Source organism: Lonchura striata, chromosome 2 (genome assembly GCF_046129695.1).
Source record: "Lonchura striata isolate bLonStr1 chromosome 2, bLonStr1.mat, whole genome shotgun sequence".
Classification (NCBI taxonomy): Eukaryota; Metazoa; Chordata; class Aves; order Passeriformes; family Estrildidae; genus Lonchura; species Lonchura striata.
In genome coordinates this window covers 103,045,943-103,067,372 of record NC_134604.1, presented here as the reverse complement: position 1 = coordinate 103,067,372, position 21,430 = coordinate 103,045,943, and the positions used below count along the sequence as shown (strand labels likewise).

Sequence of the window (21,430 nt, the reverse complement as noted above, 5' to 3'; positions counted from 1 at the left end):
ACAGAACAACCCCCCTGCCCTCTGGCTGCAGCACAGCCATCATTTCAGCTTTCAGCACAAGCTTCTTTTCAAGAGTCCTTCTGCAAAGTCCAACAGAAACTGTCCCCAGATATACGTTTATCCTCATTCCAATAAGGCGAGTTACTATTGCTGTGTATGCTACAAGGACAGTAACTGCAACACAACTTGCTCTGTTTCCAAAACATTTAGTGTCATTTTCACAGCAAAGACTGCCACAAATATTTCTACAATTAACAAGACAGAAATGCCATTAAAATTTAGAAGTGTGGCAAAACCATGTTAATCATGTATTTTATTTCAACCACAAGATAATTTTCTTGCTCATACAACCACAGCATTTTAAAATAGAGCAGCCTACTAGAATTGCCAGAAACCTCATCCCACAAGTTTTGCATTTCTTTATAAACCTGCACAATTTTAAAATAAATGAATTTCTATATATTTCAGAGTTTAAGGATACTATTCTAAATTACAGTACTTACATTCTCCACACATCAGAAGTCTAGTTTATGAGCATGACAAAAAACATACTGCTTCAGAGACTTAGACTTCACTAAACCATCTGCTGGCTCCTGTCACATTCTTGTACAATAGCACACAACTTTGTAACATTTCAAATTCAGGATTACCTGAAGTATTATCTGTTGAAAGCTATACCACAATTCTATTACCTATGAGGTGACTATACCATTTTCTCATCTCACTGCACCTATGTCAAACTCTTACACTTTAATGAATGACAAATTTCTGTGGTTTATACTCTACAATTAGAGACATTAGCTTAAAAACCATGTATCTCTTCATGAAGTACATCTGTTCTGCTTTTCCAAGAACTGTTTAGCTGCAATATTCTGAAGTGTGCCTTGCTGAGTCTTAAAATTATGCTTTTGAACTCCAGACAAAAGCAGTACATATTCAGCTGAAATAAGGAGAAAAGACAAGTCAGTTAGCAAATCCTAACTTTCATGCAAAATGCCTGTTAAGTCATTAAAGGGAGAAAACCAGCTTGAAGTAGATTTTCAGTTAGCTTTGTCTTTTTTTTAACTGAAAATATGCAAATTGTGATAGATATAAAGCAGTACTTTATTATATCCAAGTATCATACCTGTGTGAAGTATTTTCCATCTTGTTTCAGGACTTTCATTGAGAGGTCAAGAATCAACCGTAGAAATTCCCATGTGGAATCTGCATATGAGCAATGATTGAAAAGCAGAACAGCACATTATTGGCTTGTTTACTTATTACATATTCAAGACTTAAAAAGTTTTTAAAAATAAAGCCTGGATTAAAAAAAAACAAATGCAAACCATACACAATGGCAATGACAGCATGAGTATTGTTTTTCTTCACAGGAATTTTCCTGAAGTTTCCAATAAATTATGCAGCGAGGAAAATTTACTGGAGTATGAACTCCAAATACTTCAAGAGTTACATGAGTTTATATTATTCTGGAATAAGAGACTAAAAAGAGTGCTAGGCACTTGCTAGTCTTTTCTAACATTCAAAAAAACAGTTGTCTTTTTTCTCAGATCTGCTTCTTAAATCGAAAAAAAGAAAGCATTTATGCTGCAGACTATTATGCAGCAGAAGGACAGAAATGTGAAAAGTCTCAGAAGTTTAAGTAAGTAAGTTAGAAGATTTACCTTCTTCTGGAGATGTGGAGATTGGAACAGCTGTCAGATCATTAATTACATAATCAAACATTCTTCCTTCTTTGGCATATCTCTTCAGTACCGGAATACAGTCTTCAATTAGAACCTATAAGAATGAAATATTGTTGCTAGTCCTAAAAACACCCTAAAAATGACCAGGTAAAAGAAACAAATGTGGACTTGCAGAAATTAGGAGGAAAAAAATTACAACATTAAACGCATGTTAAATTCTAGTCTCCACTTTCAACTTTTTACATCATACAGAAAGGAGGAACTTTGTAGGAATTCTGACAGTGAAAACACAGGCATTCCAGGACTGAAGTTCCTAGATCTGTGACCACTGTTCTTTCTACCAAATGCTGACAACAGTTAGCAGTTCCAAGATGTTGAGTTAAATAAAGTATTTGTATGAAAGGCCACTGATTTCCATGGAGTAGCATGTGACTTCTGTTATTTTTGTGTATTTTTATTAGCTAGCTTTTGTAAGTTTGTAGCTGTGACAACAGCTAAGGGCCAGTAATAAAAACAAACATGTCAGATTACACTGGGCTCATTTGTAAGTGCTATCAGATGCAGCACAGAGAACTCAACTGCAGGGATGCATGACATTTATTGGGGCTTTTACTTTAATATAATAGCAGTGTATACTAAGGGATTTTGCCTGCAAAATAAAAATAATTGTTAAATGTGTATTCCAAATTCAGCTATTTTCAATAGTCTAGAACAACTAAGAAACACATTTCTTCTTTGTTTTTAAGAGTTTAAGGAATGATGTTAAACACAACATTCTTACTGCTATCTCTTCTTTATTTCTAAGTTAGAGCGATCATTCTCCTATTTCATATTCCTTAAAAGCTACATATGCAATAAATTTTAGAAGTCTAAAGAGAGAGTTAAAATATTTCCAATATAAACTCCAGTTATTAAAATATGCAAGTGTTGTACAAAAGAAAAAAAAGATCTTCCCAAATTTGAGTCAGAAGACTTGTCCCCAAAACTTTGCCATAGCAATCCTTCCAGACTACGTGTATTTGAAATAAGACTTGCAATGAAAGTAAAACAAAGTATTACCTGGTAGCAGTCTCCTTTCAGATTGTCTAAGACATCTCCGCACGTTTTACGCATGTGTTTTTTACACCCATCAATCACCATTTGGTCAATGTTTGAAGCTTGTCAAGGCATAATTGATTCCAAAAATACAGTTAAGAGTTTCTTCTTCTTCAGAAGCAAGTTGTCAAAGAGGCATTCACAAAGAAATAATTAGATGTGTGTAGGGGTAAATATACTGCAATAGTCGACCTTATGTACTGGCCTCCAGATTAAATTAGATGATCACGAAGTGCTTATTCTTGGTTTTAACCAGTATTTTTGATACCTTAGGTTATCATTACTGTGAAAGTCTGAAATGTGAACTGTAAGACTACGGAAAACTATAAAGTTAAACTAGATTAAGATTTTAACCTACACTTTTGAAACAATTATTTTTAGTCTTAGCAAATAAATCTCAAAACCTAGGGTGATCAACATCTCATATGGCTAACAGCAATTTATGTGACAAACTACAGAATGTTGAAAATTGGTTTGTATTGGTATTTTTAGAACAGGGTTGGTCAATTAATCAATACTGTTAATCAGGTCCTGACATTTCTATGGATTAAATTTTTTTGCTTCTAGGCACTATTTTTTTAATAGCTTTCTTTAGGAAAACAGACAAACTCAAGAAGGCAGAAGTGAGCCCAAACTTGACAGATCTGTCTTCTGTTATTAGAGAAAGCACCAGTCTGATGACACAGGCATTCCTTTCCAGCCATATGTAAACTGCTACTCAAGACTTATGGTATGGATTGGGAACCTGAAATCAGGTGTTGCGTAATGACGCACAAGTATGCAGCCAATGGGTCTCTCTAAGGTGACAAAAAGATTTCACTTTGGACCCTATGTCCTCACACAAATCAAAACCTGACAGGTAACTGTGCTCAGTGCTGGTATCAGAAGAAAGCTCAGGTTGATATGAATGATGGGCCATTTGTCAAAGGATATCTCTACCATAGTAACCATCTTTGGCTTCAGTTTGACTATCTCATATAGTATTCCTCCATCACCACCTCCTAGGATTAGAACTTCTTTCCCAGTGTAATCTTCCTTTCCACTGCCCATTATGGCTTGAGTATATGCCAGGTCACTTTCTGCCAGATCTGAATGGAAGGAAGAAAGAATTGGACAGCAATATTAAATCTTCAGTTGTTCCCAATAACTGGTATTAATCCAGAGGTGATACAACACAGACCAAAGCAAGAATATCTACAGAAACAACCTGGCTATCAGTGACAGTCCAAGTAATGAGACTCTTCTCAGAATCCCACATAATTCCCCAGTTCTCCACATGAGCCCAACAATGGCCACCTCAGCACTGAGCAGTACTGTGCACCACGAGAAAAAGCAGCAGAGCAAAACCATCGGTCTTGGTAACTTAATGCTGTCACTTCATACTTCAGTGGGCTTTTATCTCACACTCATCCTGCAAGATACAAATCTGGAAACTTTTGAAAATCCATTGTGGATCCCAGCTAATAAGAGCAACCTGGATGCACACCCATGGATCCCTGCACAGAAACAAACATGACCCTTAACACCCAGGTGCTGAAGAGCCCTGCAGCTTGCCTGCTGCCAGCATTAGCTTCAAAGCAAGCAGTAACACTGCCAAGCTGCAACAAGGGCCAAGATCTACACTACAAGGGCCAAGCTCTGTGCAGCAGCACATCGTGGCACATCCTGTCACTCTGCCTGGCAATCACTACCTCACTTATGAGCGCACAATAACAAAATGAGACAAAGCATTATTTCAAAGTCCCATGGAAGGGAAGTAAGTAATGGCATACTTCCTTTTCTACAAGGAACATTGTCATAATGTTCAAGTAAAACCTCACCTCCATATTATCTCTGATGTAGAATTTCTGGCTAGAATAACTGAGTATCCAATTTGATGATTTCTAATACAATTCTATCTGGATTAGAAAATACCTTGCTAATGAATTCAATAGCAGTACTTTTCAGCTGCCATCTGCACAGAAACACTCTTGATACTTGCAGAAAGCTAATTGAATTGTTAGAGGTACTTTCAATGATTTCAAAAAGCTGTATTTCAACTTCTTAATTACTCTGCCATTAGAGTGAAAATAGGTATTCTATCCCTGGGCAGCAACATCCTTCATTTACCACAGTCAATCCCTTTTCAACATAAGAACTAAGATTTTACAAAGCATAGTCCTGTTGTTGCCTAGATTTTACAGTAAACAGCAGTCTCCAGCTTTAAAGAACAGTAGTCCACCTTCTCCTAAGTCCACTTTCAAAAATACAAAGGTCAGCAGGCATGAAGTACCACATATAAAAACCCTCACAAAAAGGTTGGGTCACTATTTTGATTAACTTATGAGTTCTAATATTTTGAAGAAGAGTCAAAAGATGTTCATCAATAAAGCATCTAAATTGTTTTGAGATACAGCTGTCCTATACCTCACCAAGCAGGAAATTCCCTTAGAGAATTAAAGGGAGAAGCAAGATTATGCACACACACCAGGTCACATTTCATATTTCTTTGGAACTCCATTGTGTTTTGAAGACTGACAAAGTAGCTTGTTTTACTTTCAAAGAGAAGCTCTTAGAAGGTTGGACTGGCAACAGAGAAAAGTTCATATAAAAGAATGGAGTAGAGCAAGCTCTGCTATAGAACATCATCTTCTATTCTCCCATGCCACTTTCTGTGGCAAAGACGCTAACTCTGGAAAAATAAACTTTATTTTTTTTTTAACTCTAGATTTTACACTGGTCAGCCTGATTAACGTCCTTAATGTATAGGAACAGATATATGTGTACATGCACAAACAGTTTCCAGTATCTGAACCATTACCTTTAGACATCTATTAAAACTGCCACAGGATAGAAAACAACACTTCTGACATTTTCACAACAGACATTCTTAAATGAAATGATACTTACTAACATCCCCACTGAGAATAAGAATATTCCCAAATTGTTTTGAATGCAGAATTTTAATGTTCTGAAAAGGTGAATCTTCATCATAAACAACTTCATCTATGTCATACTCCACCAGGCGCCCATCAGCTGTGGGCCAGTATCTATCAATAACACCTCCTCTCAAAATGGCTGGCAACCTGAAAAAAGTGATATGAGAGAAGATTACAACAATTTGGAATGTTTATTTTTTTTTAATCCCCTCTAAACATACTGTGGATTCACCACATTAAATAATATATATAAGAGGCTTCTAAGATAACTTGCCACATTTAACACTTAACAGATATAAGAAATTTACCAGTCATATGTTAACTTGCTAAGGGACAGGTAGCACAAATGGTTCTTCTTTATGTACAACTTCTACAATGTACCTGTAAATTTCTCTCTATTCTATGAGACAGAATTTACACAATGTATGAGCCTCTACAGAAGAATCAGCTCATTAACTAGAAATTAATACAGCACAAAAACAGAATATAGACCAAAAAAAAAACACATGAGAAAAGCTTTTCTAATCTTCTGTTCAGTTAAGAAAGCCATTTCTCTGAGATTAAGTGGATCTCATTCTGAAGCTATACTGAGACATATGTTAATACATAGAGAAACAAAAAAAAGCACTATTACAGTGTTTCAAACTGAGCTGGGTCAGCCTGCAGTACATAACCACAATCCTTGATATCAGTCAATAATCTGCATTACTTTTTAAAAGTGGTTCAAGCATCTGCTAAGATTGCTTCGGATATGTTGTTTGTGGGTTTTAGGATTTTTTTTTTAATTCATAGATATGTACCTTGGTTCAAACCTGTAAAGACAAACTATCTTTGATATGACAGTAAACAATCAGATTGCATTTAGGCAAAATGTGCAGGCACAGAGTTCATCAGATCTCCCACAGGCACATCAAAGAATTAAAGGGTTTTTTTTCCAGGAGACTGTAGCAGAAGACAGATCCAACAAGCTGCTTCTAAATTCCCTAGCGATTCCCAATCAACATTCCAGAAACGCTTCCTACCCGCAGCGAGCCGCCAGATGGCGGCACACGGTGGGAGCAAGAGCAACCCTGCCTTACAACAAAAAGGTGCGAGAAACTTCTCCAGCTACATTCATCCTACTGCAGCTCCATGTGTCCAGCTGACACCAAAACAAAACAATGCAAAATGAATTTAAAAGAACCCAAAAAAACCATATAAAACCTCACAAACCAAAAACAAGCGAAAAAAGACATGGAGGAGTGTGTGATAAGATCCATGCCAGATGCACTGTTCTAGGAGGTTCATCTCCCTATACAAAGGTAATCAGAAGATCCAGAGCACTCCAGGCAAACTTTGTCCCGAGCCACTTTTAGGAAATTCCTATCACAGGGATTCCACAAACTCCTTTTATTATTTCAGCATCAAAACAGCCTCAGAAAGCTTCTCTCCATAAGCACAGATGCAAGATCATCTATGTTCATACACTGTGCACCTTTTGTGAGGATTTACCAGGTTGAAGTACTCTCTTCTCTGATAATTACTCTGTTTTACATGCAACTGTAAAACAGAAATAACAATATGCAAGTATAATACCACTTTTCAAATTACTACCACTTTACTTGTGCTCTCTCAACCTCCAGATCTACTTTCTGCCATAATACTGCTTCACTCCTTGGCTTTACTGAGCCTCGTTGATCTCACACTTGCTTTTTACTTTTCTTGACCCATTTTCACTTTTATGTTCCTTCAAGCACCTGCTGCACTTCCTGCCGTGTGCATGCCTAGAGTAAGTGCTCCCTGGCTTCAAGGTATCAGTCACTTTTCAGACAGCCACCACAAAGACAACAACAAGCCACATACAGTATGAGTTATTTCAGCACCAGGCCATGAGCTGCAATTTGAGTCTTTAAATTTAAACACATAGCCTTGAATTTAAATAATCCAAACTGACAAAGGGCTTGCAAAGTCTCCATTCTTAAGTTTAATTATATAAAATTTGCTACAAAACATACCTTCTTGGCAGATATGTTAAAGTACACATACCCACAAGCAAGCACCATGATGCACAGCAGAGGCAGAGATGTGAGAAAGAGCTGCAGGAAACCTTGTCAGGGCAAAGTCTCCTCTGTGGGCTTGAGCTCCATTTTAGCTCTAATGCTCACCCCTAGTCCCTGTGCCAGAGCTGCACTGCAGCTCTATCCCCACCTGTCCAAGTCTTTTGCCAGTCCCTGACACCCAGCTCATGCTCAGAGTTGCCTCAATACTACAGCCCAGCCTGGCAGTCATAGGGCTGGGTCTGATCCTGTTCACCTTCTCCATGAGCTGTGGGATGTGGCCCATAGAGTACAGTTTATTCCCCAGCCTTTTCCTCTACCACTTTTGGCTGCCCAGCTCTTTCAGAGCAGTTTGCTCCTGCTTCCATATTGCATTTTCTCTCACTATTTCATGCAATCTTCTCAAGAAACTAAAAAAATATCCCATCCATACCTTCATATTCCAGGCTATTCACTGCAATACTGCAAAACCTAACTTGCTTATTATCTGTAGTAACTATGCAGACACGCCACATAAGAAGCAAAGGTACAAACTTACCTTTTCACCCTTTTTATGTTACCATGAATCAATTCTTTCATTCTTTCTTCTACTTTGTTTAGAAGCTGCAAAACATAGCAAACCAGAAGTACAATTTGTAGATCAGCACTTCATGCAAAATATCTGTTAAATTAGCCTACCTGGAAGTCAATAGAACAGCACCTGCTATGAAAAGGCTATGAAATGTAACACTAGAAGCCCACGAGTAACTAGCTGGCCTCCTCAGCCTTGTTACTAGCAAGAATGTGCACATTTCAGCAGCTGTCATCACTGCATTTAGCTGTTCTCCAGGACAACACATCCAAAGAGGGAACATGAGAACCCTTCAAAGTTCCATTCCTGCTACAGCAGTGGCCTCTTCCCCTGTAGTATTCAATGTCTAGAGTCTTCATGCCAGGGAAGATGAAGTTGTTTTTCTCCACGGGGCAAAAGATTGAGTATGAAGGCTTCCCATCTCTCAGAACAGAGAATACAAAGTCTCGCACTAATACACCAGGGCTGTAGACAGAGTATCTCACGTCCTCTCTCACTGCCCTGTGTAGCTAAAGAGACTCAAGCCCTAAGCAAGGCTGCTGTATCCTCACAACTGTTACAAAGATGAGGCCCAGTACTTGCAGAGGAGTGTGTGCATTCACACTCACATGTGTGCACAACTTCAACAGGTGCTACTGCTCCTCATCTGTGAGCATCCAGGTTTGAACTGACCTTAATATCTGTAATCTTTTACCATGACAGACTTTGAGAGACGTGACAAAAAAGGGGTTCCCCATACAATTAGGTAAATCTAGTAAGATAAGCAACACTCGTACCTGATCAACTTCTTCTCTTCCTTTCATGTCATCACTGTAGCTCTGCAGATCCACCAACACTAGTCCATGAGGGTGAATTCTCAAATTGGCAAAACTACAACAGAGACAGTAATGACAATTTTATTATCAAAAACCAGAGTATGGAAAGCAAATCTAAAACAAGGTATATTAAAATTCAAAATGAATATATTTTTCCCCAGTATCTGTAGCTGTTGGCAGCACCAGTTCAAGTCTTCCTCTGCAAGTCACAAAGAGCAAACAAAGTTGCAAGAACTTGCCTATCACTACACAACTAAAAACCAGTAGGAAGCAAAGCAGGGGAACAGGGTGTTAAGCTATAAGAACAGTGGTATAATGAGAAGACACTGCTTGCTAGTCTATAAGGCTTGCTGGAACAGGTGTGTTGGTTTGGGCTTTTTCATTGAAAACAAGCCTTAAGTAAACAGACACTCCTTCCCCTGTGTTTTCCTTTTCATTTCTGGGGATGTGTCTGTTTATCTGTAAGTGAAAAACAATAAGCTTCCTGGAGCAAATCACAGCTTTGACTAGCAAAGAAGTTGCAGCAGCAAACTCTCATTGATGAATACAGATGGAAAGACAACAAAACTCCTACTGTATATTTACTACAGAAACATTTAAAGACCAAAGAGCAAGGCTTTGCCACACTAAGTATGTGAGGTGAACAAAGAATCTCCGAGAACTTGCAATTAAGAAAACAAGAATTAAGGGCAGTGGGGAAGGACACCAGGAAACAATGTAGCAGAGGCAAAATCTTTCCCATTCTAGGGAGGAGGGAAGACAGAAACTGGCTGCAAAGGAAGCAGAGGAGAAAAACATACACTGGAAAAAAAAAGCAGAAGAGGGGATGAGAACAAGAATGGCTGAACAAAGAAAGCAGGGTATTCAGACATAGAAATGCACTGGTACAACCTGAAAACTCAGATAAAGCTGTATCATTCTCTGAATGCTCCATTCTCTGCCCGTCTCCTCTTATCACCCCACTCAACCCCAAAGGAAAACACAAACCAACACTTGTTATGACAAAGTTTGCCTGACCTTTCATCTTCCTACCACTCCCACCTTTTTTGTCTCTTCCAGAGCTCCTTTTGCAAAACTGTCAGCCTCAACAGGAATACTACCTCCCCCATGGTGCTGGGACCTTCAGCCCCCAGCTGCAGTCACAGATACAAACCTGAATATTGTGTGTTATCTGAAGATAACTTCTGGCAACTCTAAAACAATCAAATTATGAAACTGACTGAAGCAATTCAAGAATAAAAACACCTTGCTGGCTTTGGAACAGCAGTGATCTGCAGCTCTGATGTGTTACTACTGTCACCCAGTTCTCCTCAGAGGCTGGGTCTGGGCACTCCTAGTCTTTCCTGAAGACTCTGCAGACAGGTCCTGCTCCCAGGAAGAAAAGGTGTTTCTATTTACTACACACATGCACACCCATGGCACACAGACTGCCACCACCCTGGAGCGGCCCTCCCTCCATCCCAGAGCTTCCCCACTAGGTGTCCTCCGACACAGGGTTTTGGCTAGGGATCACAAGAGCCTACCAGGATTCTGTCTTTGTGAGGGTTTGGGGTTTTTTTAAAGGAAAGACAAAAGAGCAGAACTTGGAAGCACTTGACACTCCAGCAGGTTTTGGACATGACCATTCACAGAGAAAAGGGTAAAGTCCATAGGCCCTTAGAGCTGTGGCATTACAGACAGAAATATGTATAAGGACTTCAGAAGACAGCTCTGTCATTTGATTTCCTGAAAACTGGCATAGTGTCAGAAATATTTTCACTGTTAGAAAAACTTTTTATCAGTTCACTTCCACATTCTGGGAATTGCTGTTGGCACAAATGAGCAACAGATAGACTGCCCTGTGACTCGAGTTCTCTTTTAAATTAATTTCTCATAAGAATCACACAGGTGTCATAAGATTTGACAGCTGACATCTTCACTTCCCCTGTGACTCGATGAGAGCCTCAGCAGGGGATATTCCTGCCCCTGCTTTGAGATGGGAGGTAAGAGAGGCAGAGAGGAGAGCTGCTCTGAAAGTACAGCCACACAATTCCAGATTTGTAAGTGGTATGACAGCATTAGAATAAAAGACAACAGCCTGCAGAACCATCCATTTCATCCAGCTGCCACCTCTAGCAGAACAGAAGGGTCCTGACACCTGGGGCAAGGGGGAAGATATGAAAGGCAGGCAGCAGGCTGTGTGATGGGACAAAATCTCAAGTTCCAACAGGTTCCAAGTTGCTGGCTGATAGTCTCAGCTGGTGTACAGTAAAAAAAAAAACAAAAACTTGAATGAAATTCAAAATACTCAACAATAATACAGGTCCAGGTTGGTTATACCTTAGCTATAAGTTATCTGGATGAAAACAGAGACCTAAAATAAGCTAAAATGCCCATAAAGATTTAAGCACACAGCCAAGAGTACAAGTGTACCTAAAAAAGTTAACAGTCCAGTATTAAGTAGTATTAATGCAGTAGTGGTAGGCCAAAGCAGAGCTCACAAAAAGTTACTAGCAGACAGCAAAGGCTATGCTGGATTTTGCCACTTTACATTTTTCTGCTTGGCAGAACATACATATGAATTTGGTTTCTATCAGCAGCTGCTCTTTTAATATGTGGAAGAGGGTTCTTTAAAACAATGACAATACTTTCCATTTTCTATCTATGAATATACAGGAAAGATTACTTTAAAATCCATACAAGGGGAAAAATAAACTTTGCTTCAAAAGTAGCCCCTCCTGTCTCATCTTTCTGAAAAAATATAACACCTGTTTTTTTTTAAAAAAGCCACCTGCCACGCTTCTGGTGTGTGCTTGCATGTAATTTCATAAAAGTAGCAAGGGGGAAAAAAAAAGCTCAGTGAGGAGGTATCCTCTTCCTTTCCATCTAGCAAGGAAATCTGCATCTGAAAAGCAGCACTCACTAAAGCAGTCCCCATTGTAAGAACACTCCGATTGCTGCTGCACCTGCATATCTGTCACATCCTCCAAGACAGTGCTCAAGCTTTTTGTGCTTGTATGCAAACAGGTGTCAGCTACAGACACAATTCTATTGAGTTCTGCATCTTAGCACCTGAACATCAGAAAACATCAGATGTCAACAAATAATTCCAAACTGCATGAATCAAAAAGTAACTGCTGGAAACAGGACGCAAAGATCAAAATATTCTAACCCAAAATGCACCATCCTACCTTAGTTAATTGTACTGCAAAGTACAAGGAAACACTGCAATTCCACGTACCCAAGAAAGGATTTCCCAAACCACCACACCCAGAGAATAAAGCTGGATAGAAAGACAGGTACCTACAAACTCCACTTTACCCATCAAAGCTTTTATCTGCTGACTAACTTTGAATCGCTATAAAAGAGAACAGTTCAAGTATTTAAAAAACAGCTTGCCACAAAAAGCATCACCTGTCAAACTACTCAATGAGAGAGGAAATAAAAATTTGCTTTTACTAGGAAAATGTAAAATTTTTGAAAATGGCATGAGACTGCTTCACTAAAACATACTCTTTTTTAAAGTTCTTCACCTTAATTACAAAGTACTTGAGGGATCTTAAGGAGCTAGGCAATCACATTATACTATTAGTCCAGTTCTGTTTTTACAGAAGAAGAAAATCAAACCAATAAAACCATTTGCTGATTCCTACCAACTGCTTCTTATTCTTCAGCCCATTTTTACACTCTGGGTCTCTCCATAGGCAACTACAACATTTTAGCCTGCAACAAAGAGCTGAGGAATGTTCATCCTGCTCCTTTAAAATGCGCTGTCTAGCATACAGAGTGGTTAGCAAAGGACTAACAAAGAAAAAGTAAACACACTCCCCTCTCCCTTCAGAGTGTTAACATATTCATCAGCATCTCTGTGACATACAAACCAAATTCAACTGGCTAAAGCTTTCACTGCTGTGAAATCAACTGCAGTAGGATTAGAACTTCTCTAAATGAGAATTCAGACACCAAAGTAAAAAATGAATGTGTAGTATAAGGGAGGACAAAGCTTTTCTAAAAGACACTCTTCTACTGTAGAAACAATGACTCAAGTTTCAGGTTTTGGGGGTTTTTTAAGAACTTCAAGGTGGAACATGAGGGACATCACAAAAGAAGGAGCACAGATGCACAAGGAAAAAAAAACAATCAAAGCTCTATGCAGTATAATAAAAGACAGCAATTTGTAAGTTTTAGCTTCATTGATTTTTCTCCTTAACTTAGATGTAACAGCACTTCTCAACCTATTGAAATATACTAGGTAATATGACTCTGTACTAAGTCATATATACATTAAATAAGGTAAAAACTTCACATTTTAGACCTAATTTAACTGTTTAGTCCAAGATAGTGAAAGCATGCTGGCTTAGTGTGACCCTATACAAACCACTCTAGAAGGAATCTAAAAACACAAAACTCAGAAAAACAACACTGCTTGAGACTCAAAACTCAAGAGACAGTGTTCCACTCCGGCACATGCTACTGCTCCGCAGGCAGCGTTTGGGCAGGGGGGCTGGCAAAGCAGAGAGGAATGCATCCATCCCCACCACTTCAGAGAAGAACTTGAGTGGCTCAAGTGAGCCATTCCCTGCCCCACTCCAGAGCCTTGTGTCGACAACCCCATTAGTAAATTTCTTCAACTGAACCTCCCTCAAATAGATTTTTTGTCAGAACAAATCACAAATTAAATGGACCAGGTAGAGTTGCCACATATGACTTTTGCTTGCTTAGCTTTGCACAAAAGAGAACAGGGATCTGTTGCTTTGGTAATGACAACAGGAAAGCAGGTCTTAATCCCCAAATCAGCTCCAATTTGTTCAACCAGCACAGCCCTCCATGGAGCTGTTCCCATGGTGGCTTTGTCAGACTGCTTTGTCAACAGCAGGGCCCACAATTCCAGACTGCAGCATGGGGCACCCTGCAGGCTATGGGGGTTATCTCAGCAAACTTTGGAGTACAGACATTGTTTAGCAACACATTACTTCTCAAATATTTTCCCCAGGGATTAGTACCCAGCTTGTCACATCAACTGCACATCTGTCTTGCAATGGCTCGGTCACCTTTGGCTGGCTAAAAACACGTTTGTGTGCACATGCTCACAAACCCTTACTCACAGACCCACTCCATCTCTCCTTCTAGGGAACTTGTGACAAGTTGTAGCCAGCCATTCTTACAAGAGCTGCTCATAACATACCTACCTCACAATTCTTTTTTCCAAGTTTTACTACAAGCTGCTGCTAGAAATGAAGTGCATTCACTGCTTTACAGGGAAAGAAGAGAAAAAGTCTGCATGCCTTGGCTACTTTCTTCGTAGTTGTGTCAGGTAATATTTTTATGCTAACTAAAATGTATGACATTTTAGGGTACTAACATAAAGTGCAGACAAACTTGCCGATTTTAAAACAGAACTAGGAAGTTCTGTTTTAACTATTTAGTTCAGTTGAAATCCATATGCTTATCAGTTCACTCTTACAACTTGTGAAATGTGTTTGTTTTACAAGGATTTTTGACTGTCCAGTCTGTTGGGTTTTATGGGTTTATAACCTCATTTGTTTAAGTTAACTGAAACTACATCAAACAAATACAAACTACACTAGCAGAAATATACTATTTAGGGTTACCTTAAAAAATTCAGGCTCGTTATATAACCAGAGGAAACAAAACTGCTGAGGTCCCAAAACTCACAGAAAGTTCCCCTACACACGTTTAGTTGACAGTGTAACAAGAGCAATCAAGTCAGCTATTTTAAAATATAGGTTTTTATAAAAACCTTTCTCAGAAATGCTTCCAGGTGCCAGTTCACTTATCTCTTGGAAAAGTTATGCAACAAAACACTGTTTTCTAGGAAGTTCCTGGAACACATCAAAAGACAGGCAATTTAACTCTGAAACTGCTCCTTTAGAAGAAGCTATCATCTTAAATTATGATCAAATGAATGATCAAATAAATCTGCAAAAAGAAAACCCAATTTGAGAATTCACATCTCAAATCCCTCTAACACTCAAAGAAATGCAGGAAAACAACCTGAGGTCACGTAATCAAATACACCCAACCTTTTAATCTTCTAATTTCTTTTTACTTTTAGGTATTATCTTTTAATTCTTCAGAGTTGGTAGAATCTTGATATTATCTTTTTAGGAGAATTACATTAAAGTTTAACTCAATAGAGAGGAAGGATAGAATCAGAGTAGAAAATTACCAACTTTGATATCTTTTCACTGACCCAGAGACAAAAGGTTACCAGAACTCAATGTTGATCAAATTATTCAGGAAGAATAAAAAAGCACAGGTAATTAAAGACAAATAAACAAGGCTGTACAAAAGCAAGACAACTAACAGGTTTTCTAGACAAATTAAGTACAATAACCAAGTAATTTTGAGCAGAAAAAGCCAGTGCCACATTTGAAAAGCTAACTGAAATCTAATAAAAACTTCATAGAGCACAACTGAGAATGATAAACATAGAACTACTAGTATCTACTTACTTGTTACCTTAGTTTGTGTCCCAAAAACCCCCCACCAAAAAAAACCCCAATTAAACAAACAGAAACAAACCACCAAACAAAACAAATCCAACCAGCAAAAAACAGAAAACACGCAACCCCAAAGCAGCAACTGCCACAATTATGACAATAACAATAAAGAAATTTAGTGCAATAAAACTATGGTAGTTACTTATAAATAGACCAGATTAATGTACACCATAATCAACTAACTGTAAGGCAGCATCAGGAAATCAAGTGAATGTAGTTTTGTTTATCAGTTTGTCCCAGCAGACTCAGCTTTTGTGTCACTAATGACACCAACCACCCTTATCATGCTGTTAATTACCTCAGAAGCTGCTTGAAAACTTGAAGCATAACAGCATGTAAATACAGACAAACACAAAGTTGTCATTGTTCACATGCCAAGGTTAGACTCCAACATGTTTAGACATATTTAATGGTCAGAAAATCACAAATACATTGAACTGACTTGAGCTTTCCAGCATCTGGAAGGACTAGTGCTGAGACCAAGGCACCATTCTATGGTACAGACCAGACTGACCAGCTCAACCTTCTGATATCCAAACTGCAAGATGACATAGTCCAGATTAGAAACAATATTCTGCTTTATCATAGCTACTTCATACACAAGGCTGATAAAAGGATAGGTTTCCCTCTCAACACTACCGGAGGTCCAATAGAGGGAGAAGTAAAAATTTTAAGGAAGGACAGTGGAGACATAATCAAAAGAAAATCCACTCACCTGCCATTTTTTTTTATGTAGGTTACTAAATAACCATGGTCTTCCCAGTTATGAACTGTTTCTGTCATTCCCTGCTCCTGAAAAATGGGCTGTAGAGCTTTAAGAACGGCATTACAATCAGCTGCAAGATTAAGAGAGAAAAAAAGCAATCAGTGAGGATTTTCCACTCAAGTTACTTCTGCCTCTTTTTAGAGGCTGGAAAGTTTTTCCCAGAAACCTGGATTAATTTTTCTTTAAGTACCATTTGACCATTTTTTCATGTATCTTCTGCCATCCTCACCTACCCAGACATATTTCTCAGTGCATGGGTATCCAAACAACTTTAAATCAGTTTTCACGCCTGAGCAGAAATGGTTATCTACTATGGATGTAATTAGAGTATTTTTATTATGGCTACTATTGATCATATACTATATCACAATCCACACAAGTCTTTACTTACATAATTACTTTTTAAATCATTTAATACACAAACAGCAATCCCCAAAAAAACCACAGAACTGAGAAGAAACCTCAAAAAAATGTTAAGCTGTAATACTAGATAACTACAAAGGCATTGAAGACTAACCTATCCATTATACCCCTACACAACATCCTTTTTTCTAATATCCAGGTCAGATCAAGTCCCCAGCTGAAATCTTCATAATAGTATGAAAAAGAACTCTCAGAAGAGCACAAAAAGCTCACTTGGAAGTAACTGACATTACTCTGGTACAACTACCTTCAAAAGCAAGCTGATAATTTGTCCATACAGGTGTTTCCTTAGTCAGAACATGCTAAGTTCAGAAGTCTCAAGGTTGCTATACAGTTTTGTGGGGGGTTTACTACCCACAACACAGCTTTAATGAACAATTTTAGTTTCTTCAATTAAGTGTCTCAAAAGCAAGTTGCAAGCTTTGCCCATTTATTTTGGAGTTGACAAGGTGAATTAGTGGAGGATGCTCCTAAAATTGCACTTAGCAGAAGACAGACAAAACTGGAAAGACTTACCACACCAGTGTCAGTGAGGAGACCTAACAAAACATCTACAGGATGTTCCTAGAAGACAAGTAACATCACTTCCACCTCACAAAACACAGAACTAAGCCACTATGGTCATGCAGTATGGCATCAAAACAACCAGGATTTATTATCTCCACCAGAGAAATCACCTGACACTGAGGTAGTACGGAGGCAGAGTTTACAACCAATGCTTCAGCACAGACACAATCTTCCCCACTGTGACTTTTTTAAAAGAGTTATTCCCAAGGTAATTACTTTCTTTTACCCCTGTTCCCAAAATGCACATACATTGGAAGTAAAGGGAGCCAGCAGACATAATCAGCAAGTTTCCAGGATAAAATGGAGTTTTACGAGCTACAAAGAAGTTAAAAAAATATCCATACCAAATAAACCAAAGTCCATCAATCAATCAATCATCTATCCAACTCCACAGCAGACTAAGCTAAAAATCTAATTGCTTGAAACTTATGTTTGCCCAGCCATAAACCCTAGACTTGAATTACCCCTGAATATTTCAACCAGACTGAAGTAACTGATAGAGGATTTACTTTTCTTCAAACAAAATCAAGAGCAAGGCAATTTCCCAGTAGCCAAGGATATTTAATAAAAGTTGGAAGGTTTTGCTTATCACTCATTCTATCTGATCTCAATGCATGTTCTGAGATAAGATTTCTTTTTCACCTTCTAAATCTCACTCATTAACTCATGTTGCAAACTAAAGGCAAATAGAATTGACAAAACTAAATTCTGCTAGCTCACAGTGAATTATTTAACTGCTGGATCCTTCTTAGTCAGGAGCACCACTGATGAAACAGCACAGTCCACTACCACCATGGAACTTCCTCCTTCCCCTACCTTTCTGTAAAAATATGCATCATCTGTACCAGTAAGATTTTAGACTTCCTATCCAGTGTCAGGTTCTACCACAGCACAGGCAATAGGGCTCAGAGTACACAGAGTGTCTACCCAGTAACCATGGTTACTACAGTAGTAATAAACTGGCCAGCAATCAAACCAACATGTTTTTCAGACATCAAAAGAATAGATAAATGGGGCCATAACTATGAGCCACAGTTCTTAAACAGGTTCTAATCTCTGCTTTGCACTGGTAAGGGAATTTTGCGAGGCTCACTTTGAACTTGCAGCTTCTGGCAGGCCATCAGCCATTTTGGAGAAGGTAAGAGCAGCTGCTCCAATGCCAGTACATTCACAATGAATTTTTGTTACGTCAGATATGTCATCCCCACTTCTTCAGTAACATTTGCATCTTTTCCCAACTCCCTTACCTTCTCCATTTCTTCCACAACAAATGCCTACTTTCACCATTTACTTCTTAAGCCACAGAAACATTAAAAACTCTGTTTACTAATGTATTGCATACCCTCCAAGGACCAAGAGTAAAATTACATGAGACCCAAATTGAACCACTGTCCAACCAACCCCCAAACCACTTCACTTCTGCAAGACAGCAGTAAGATGGAGAACAGAGTAAAAGAACTGAAGTACTCATAACACATGTAGCCTGTTTTCAAAAGCTTTAAGGAATCCTGCTAGGTGCATCTTGGCAGACACTGCAGGACAAATCATCACAGATACTTTTCTGCTCCATGAACATATCAACCCCTCATATACACCTCATCACTCAGCCGCAGAGTTCTTTGTTAAAAAACAGGCACAAGCTTGATTAAGCTCTCCCAATTATGCTATTAACTTTAGGAAATTAAAACAACAACATGCTCTTTCACCAGGTATCCTTTTAGTTATACCACCCAAGATTTGCCTTGGAGGGCTAATTAACTCTCCCAAGTTGGAGATTCCCTTATAAAAAGTTTGAGGTCTAAGTGGTTGCTTGAAGGCATCAGGAAGTTTCCGTGATCTCAGGATATCTCACCCAAATCCACTTGTCACCCCCTCACTCCAAGCTCAGATATGCTCTTATCAAGCATTGATAAGCAAATAGGACAATGGTGATTAAAACAAGAATACCTCTGAATCTACATCTAAATGCTTATTCAAGTAGTCATTATTTTTTTGGTTATTAAGGAACAAAAGAAACAAACTCTGGATATCAAGTATAAAATACTGGTTTAGGCATTTTATAATTAGTTGCCAGAAGTAATGAAAAATGCCCAGAATTTCAACTTTAGAGAACAGGAACAAAACCCACTATGTATAGGATTTGAAATATATGTATTTTTAAGGAGAGTTAATGCCCAGTTTAGCCAGAATATTTTTGAACCCCAGCACATCTGAAGAGAAGACTCGCAGCAGTTGCAGATGTTCCTCTGAATTTGAGCAGCAAAGCAGTCAGTAATTGACAGTAATCTGTGAACCTGAGAGCAAAGTGCAGAGTTGCTGTAATCAAGTCTGGTCTCATGCACAACACTGGCTAGTTCCACCCTGATACTTGAGCTCAGTGCTGGAATCATCTGCTATTGAGCCAGACTATCTCTAAAATATTCTGGATTAAGACTTCTTCATACTTTACAATTAACAAAATTTCAGTAAGCTATGGGAACAGATTAATTTTCATTTGAAAATATTCACCTCATTTCCAACTTTAAATTTTTCTTACGCTGATTTTCAATAATTTCTTCTAATAGTTGAGAATATAGCATAACCAAAACAATAAAACACATCAAAGCATTTATATATGATTCTGCAACTGAAGAATTTTGTCTTAGCAGCTAGATACTCAGTAGAGAAAGGTGAAGAAAACAAATCAAACTAAGTGCTACATTAAGAACACATTAAAAAGTTAGCATACATTAGGAATAAAGATGCAGAATATGCTTATAGTAAACAGCAACCTGAACTGCTGGCATATTGTTTTAGTCCAGAGCTGTTTAGGTTGTTTCAACATAATAAACTCTTGTGTTTTGCAAGTCTGATTTTCTTGCACACAGGCACTCTGCCTATCAACTCAAATTCTTCAAAATTCTTACAGGAAAAGGAAATACAGAGACAGAGTGGGGGGGCGCCACATACAAGTGGTGAAGGAACACACCTGACAGAAGAGATTAATTTCTAGGCAGCTGAGGTCCAGGGACAGTTCAAGAAGAGCAGCAGGAGGGGGTACCTCCAACGTGCTACAGCTGCACACCTGACTGCTCTGGCACTGAACTCAGAGTCAAAACTGGCAGCCCCCTCCACCACCACCACCTCTTACTGGAAATAGTGTCCTCAGGCTCACAGGTGTACAGGGAATCTCTCACTCACAGACTGATCCAAGGCATTTTTCCAACACCAATATTAATGCCAGTATCTCAATCTTAACCATCAAAAAACTGTAGAATTAAGAGGTGTGCAGCAGAAATCTTTGGTGAGCAAATTGTTCATAAACTTTAAAAATCCAGAGCCAAGGAGAAGCACAGGCTCCCACGTATTTTCCATGTCCTAGATTTTTTTAGCACTTGAGAAAATAGAAATAAAAACAAAAAAACAACCAAACAAAGAAAAAAACACCCACCAAAAAAAAAAAAAAAGCTAAAAGTCACAACTGTTTATGGAAAGTCAACAGCTGCCGCCTCCTCCTCCTCCTAGGTCCCCCCCTCCCCTCCATTGTATGTGACCAGGTAAAACAGTACATAATAATTTGCAGATAACTTGTTATCACTTAGTCATCAACTCCTGCATGGCAATCTTTTTCTTAGAACTAGAAAACTTGAGGATTGTAATTCTTTTGTGCTAGTTAAAAGGATCTGCCTGCACGGAAAATGAGTGAGCAGAGCACACTGGTGTTTGGAACAGACTATCCAGAGTTTTCATAACAATATCACAGGCTCAACTCAAGTCTGAATGCCAACAGTTGCCTAAGCTGAGTCTTGTCCTCCAACAAGAAAATAACTCCACACCCCACAAGAATGAAAGAACACCCTCCAAGCATACTCCAAGACCCCTGCTTTCATAACTACCCAGAACAAAGCAGGTAGCTTTTTCCAAACATGTAAACAGATTCAAATAAATAACAACTGGCTTTAGCAACATACACCTTCTGGGTATTAAGATTCAAAGTCTCCCACCAGAACACACACACAGAAAAATCCTTTGTTTTGTCCTTGACAGCTCTGCAAGAGAAGAAAACACCAGG

General features: G+C 38.6%; 1 protein-coding gene across 1 annotated transcript in view; it reads right to left on the bottom strand.

Moving 5' to 3' along the window:
- SMS (spermine synthase) overlaps positions 1-21,430 on the bottom strand; it is a 40,982-nt gene that overhangs the window by 11,359 nt on the left and 8,193 nt on the right. Inside the window, exons 2-9 of the mRNA XM_021553026.3 lie at positions 16,339-16,459; positions 9,082-9,175; positions 8,273-8,337; positions 5,670-5,845; positions 3,714-3,868; positions 2,745-2,834; positions 1,665-1,779; positions 1,127-1,206 (exon numbers count right to left, since the gene is read on the bottom strand). Coding sequence (XP_021408701.1) covers positions 1,127-1,206; positions 1,665-1,779; positions 2,745-2,834; positions 3,714-3,868; positions 5,670-5,845; positions 8,273-8,337; positions 9,082-9,175; positions 16,339-16,459 — 896 coding nt within the window. The remainder of the gene's footprint in view (positions 1-1,126; positions 1,207-1,664; positions 1,780-2,744; positions 2,835-3,713; positions 3,869-5,669; positions 5,846-8,272; positions 8,338-9,081; positions 9,176-16,338; positions 16,460-21,430) is intronic.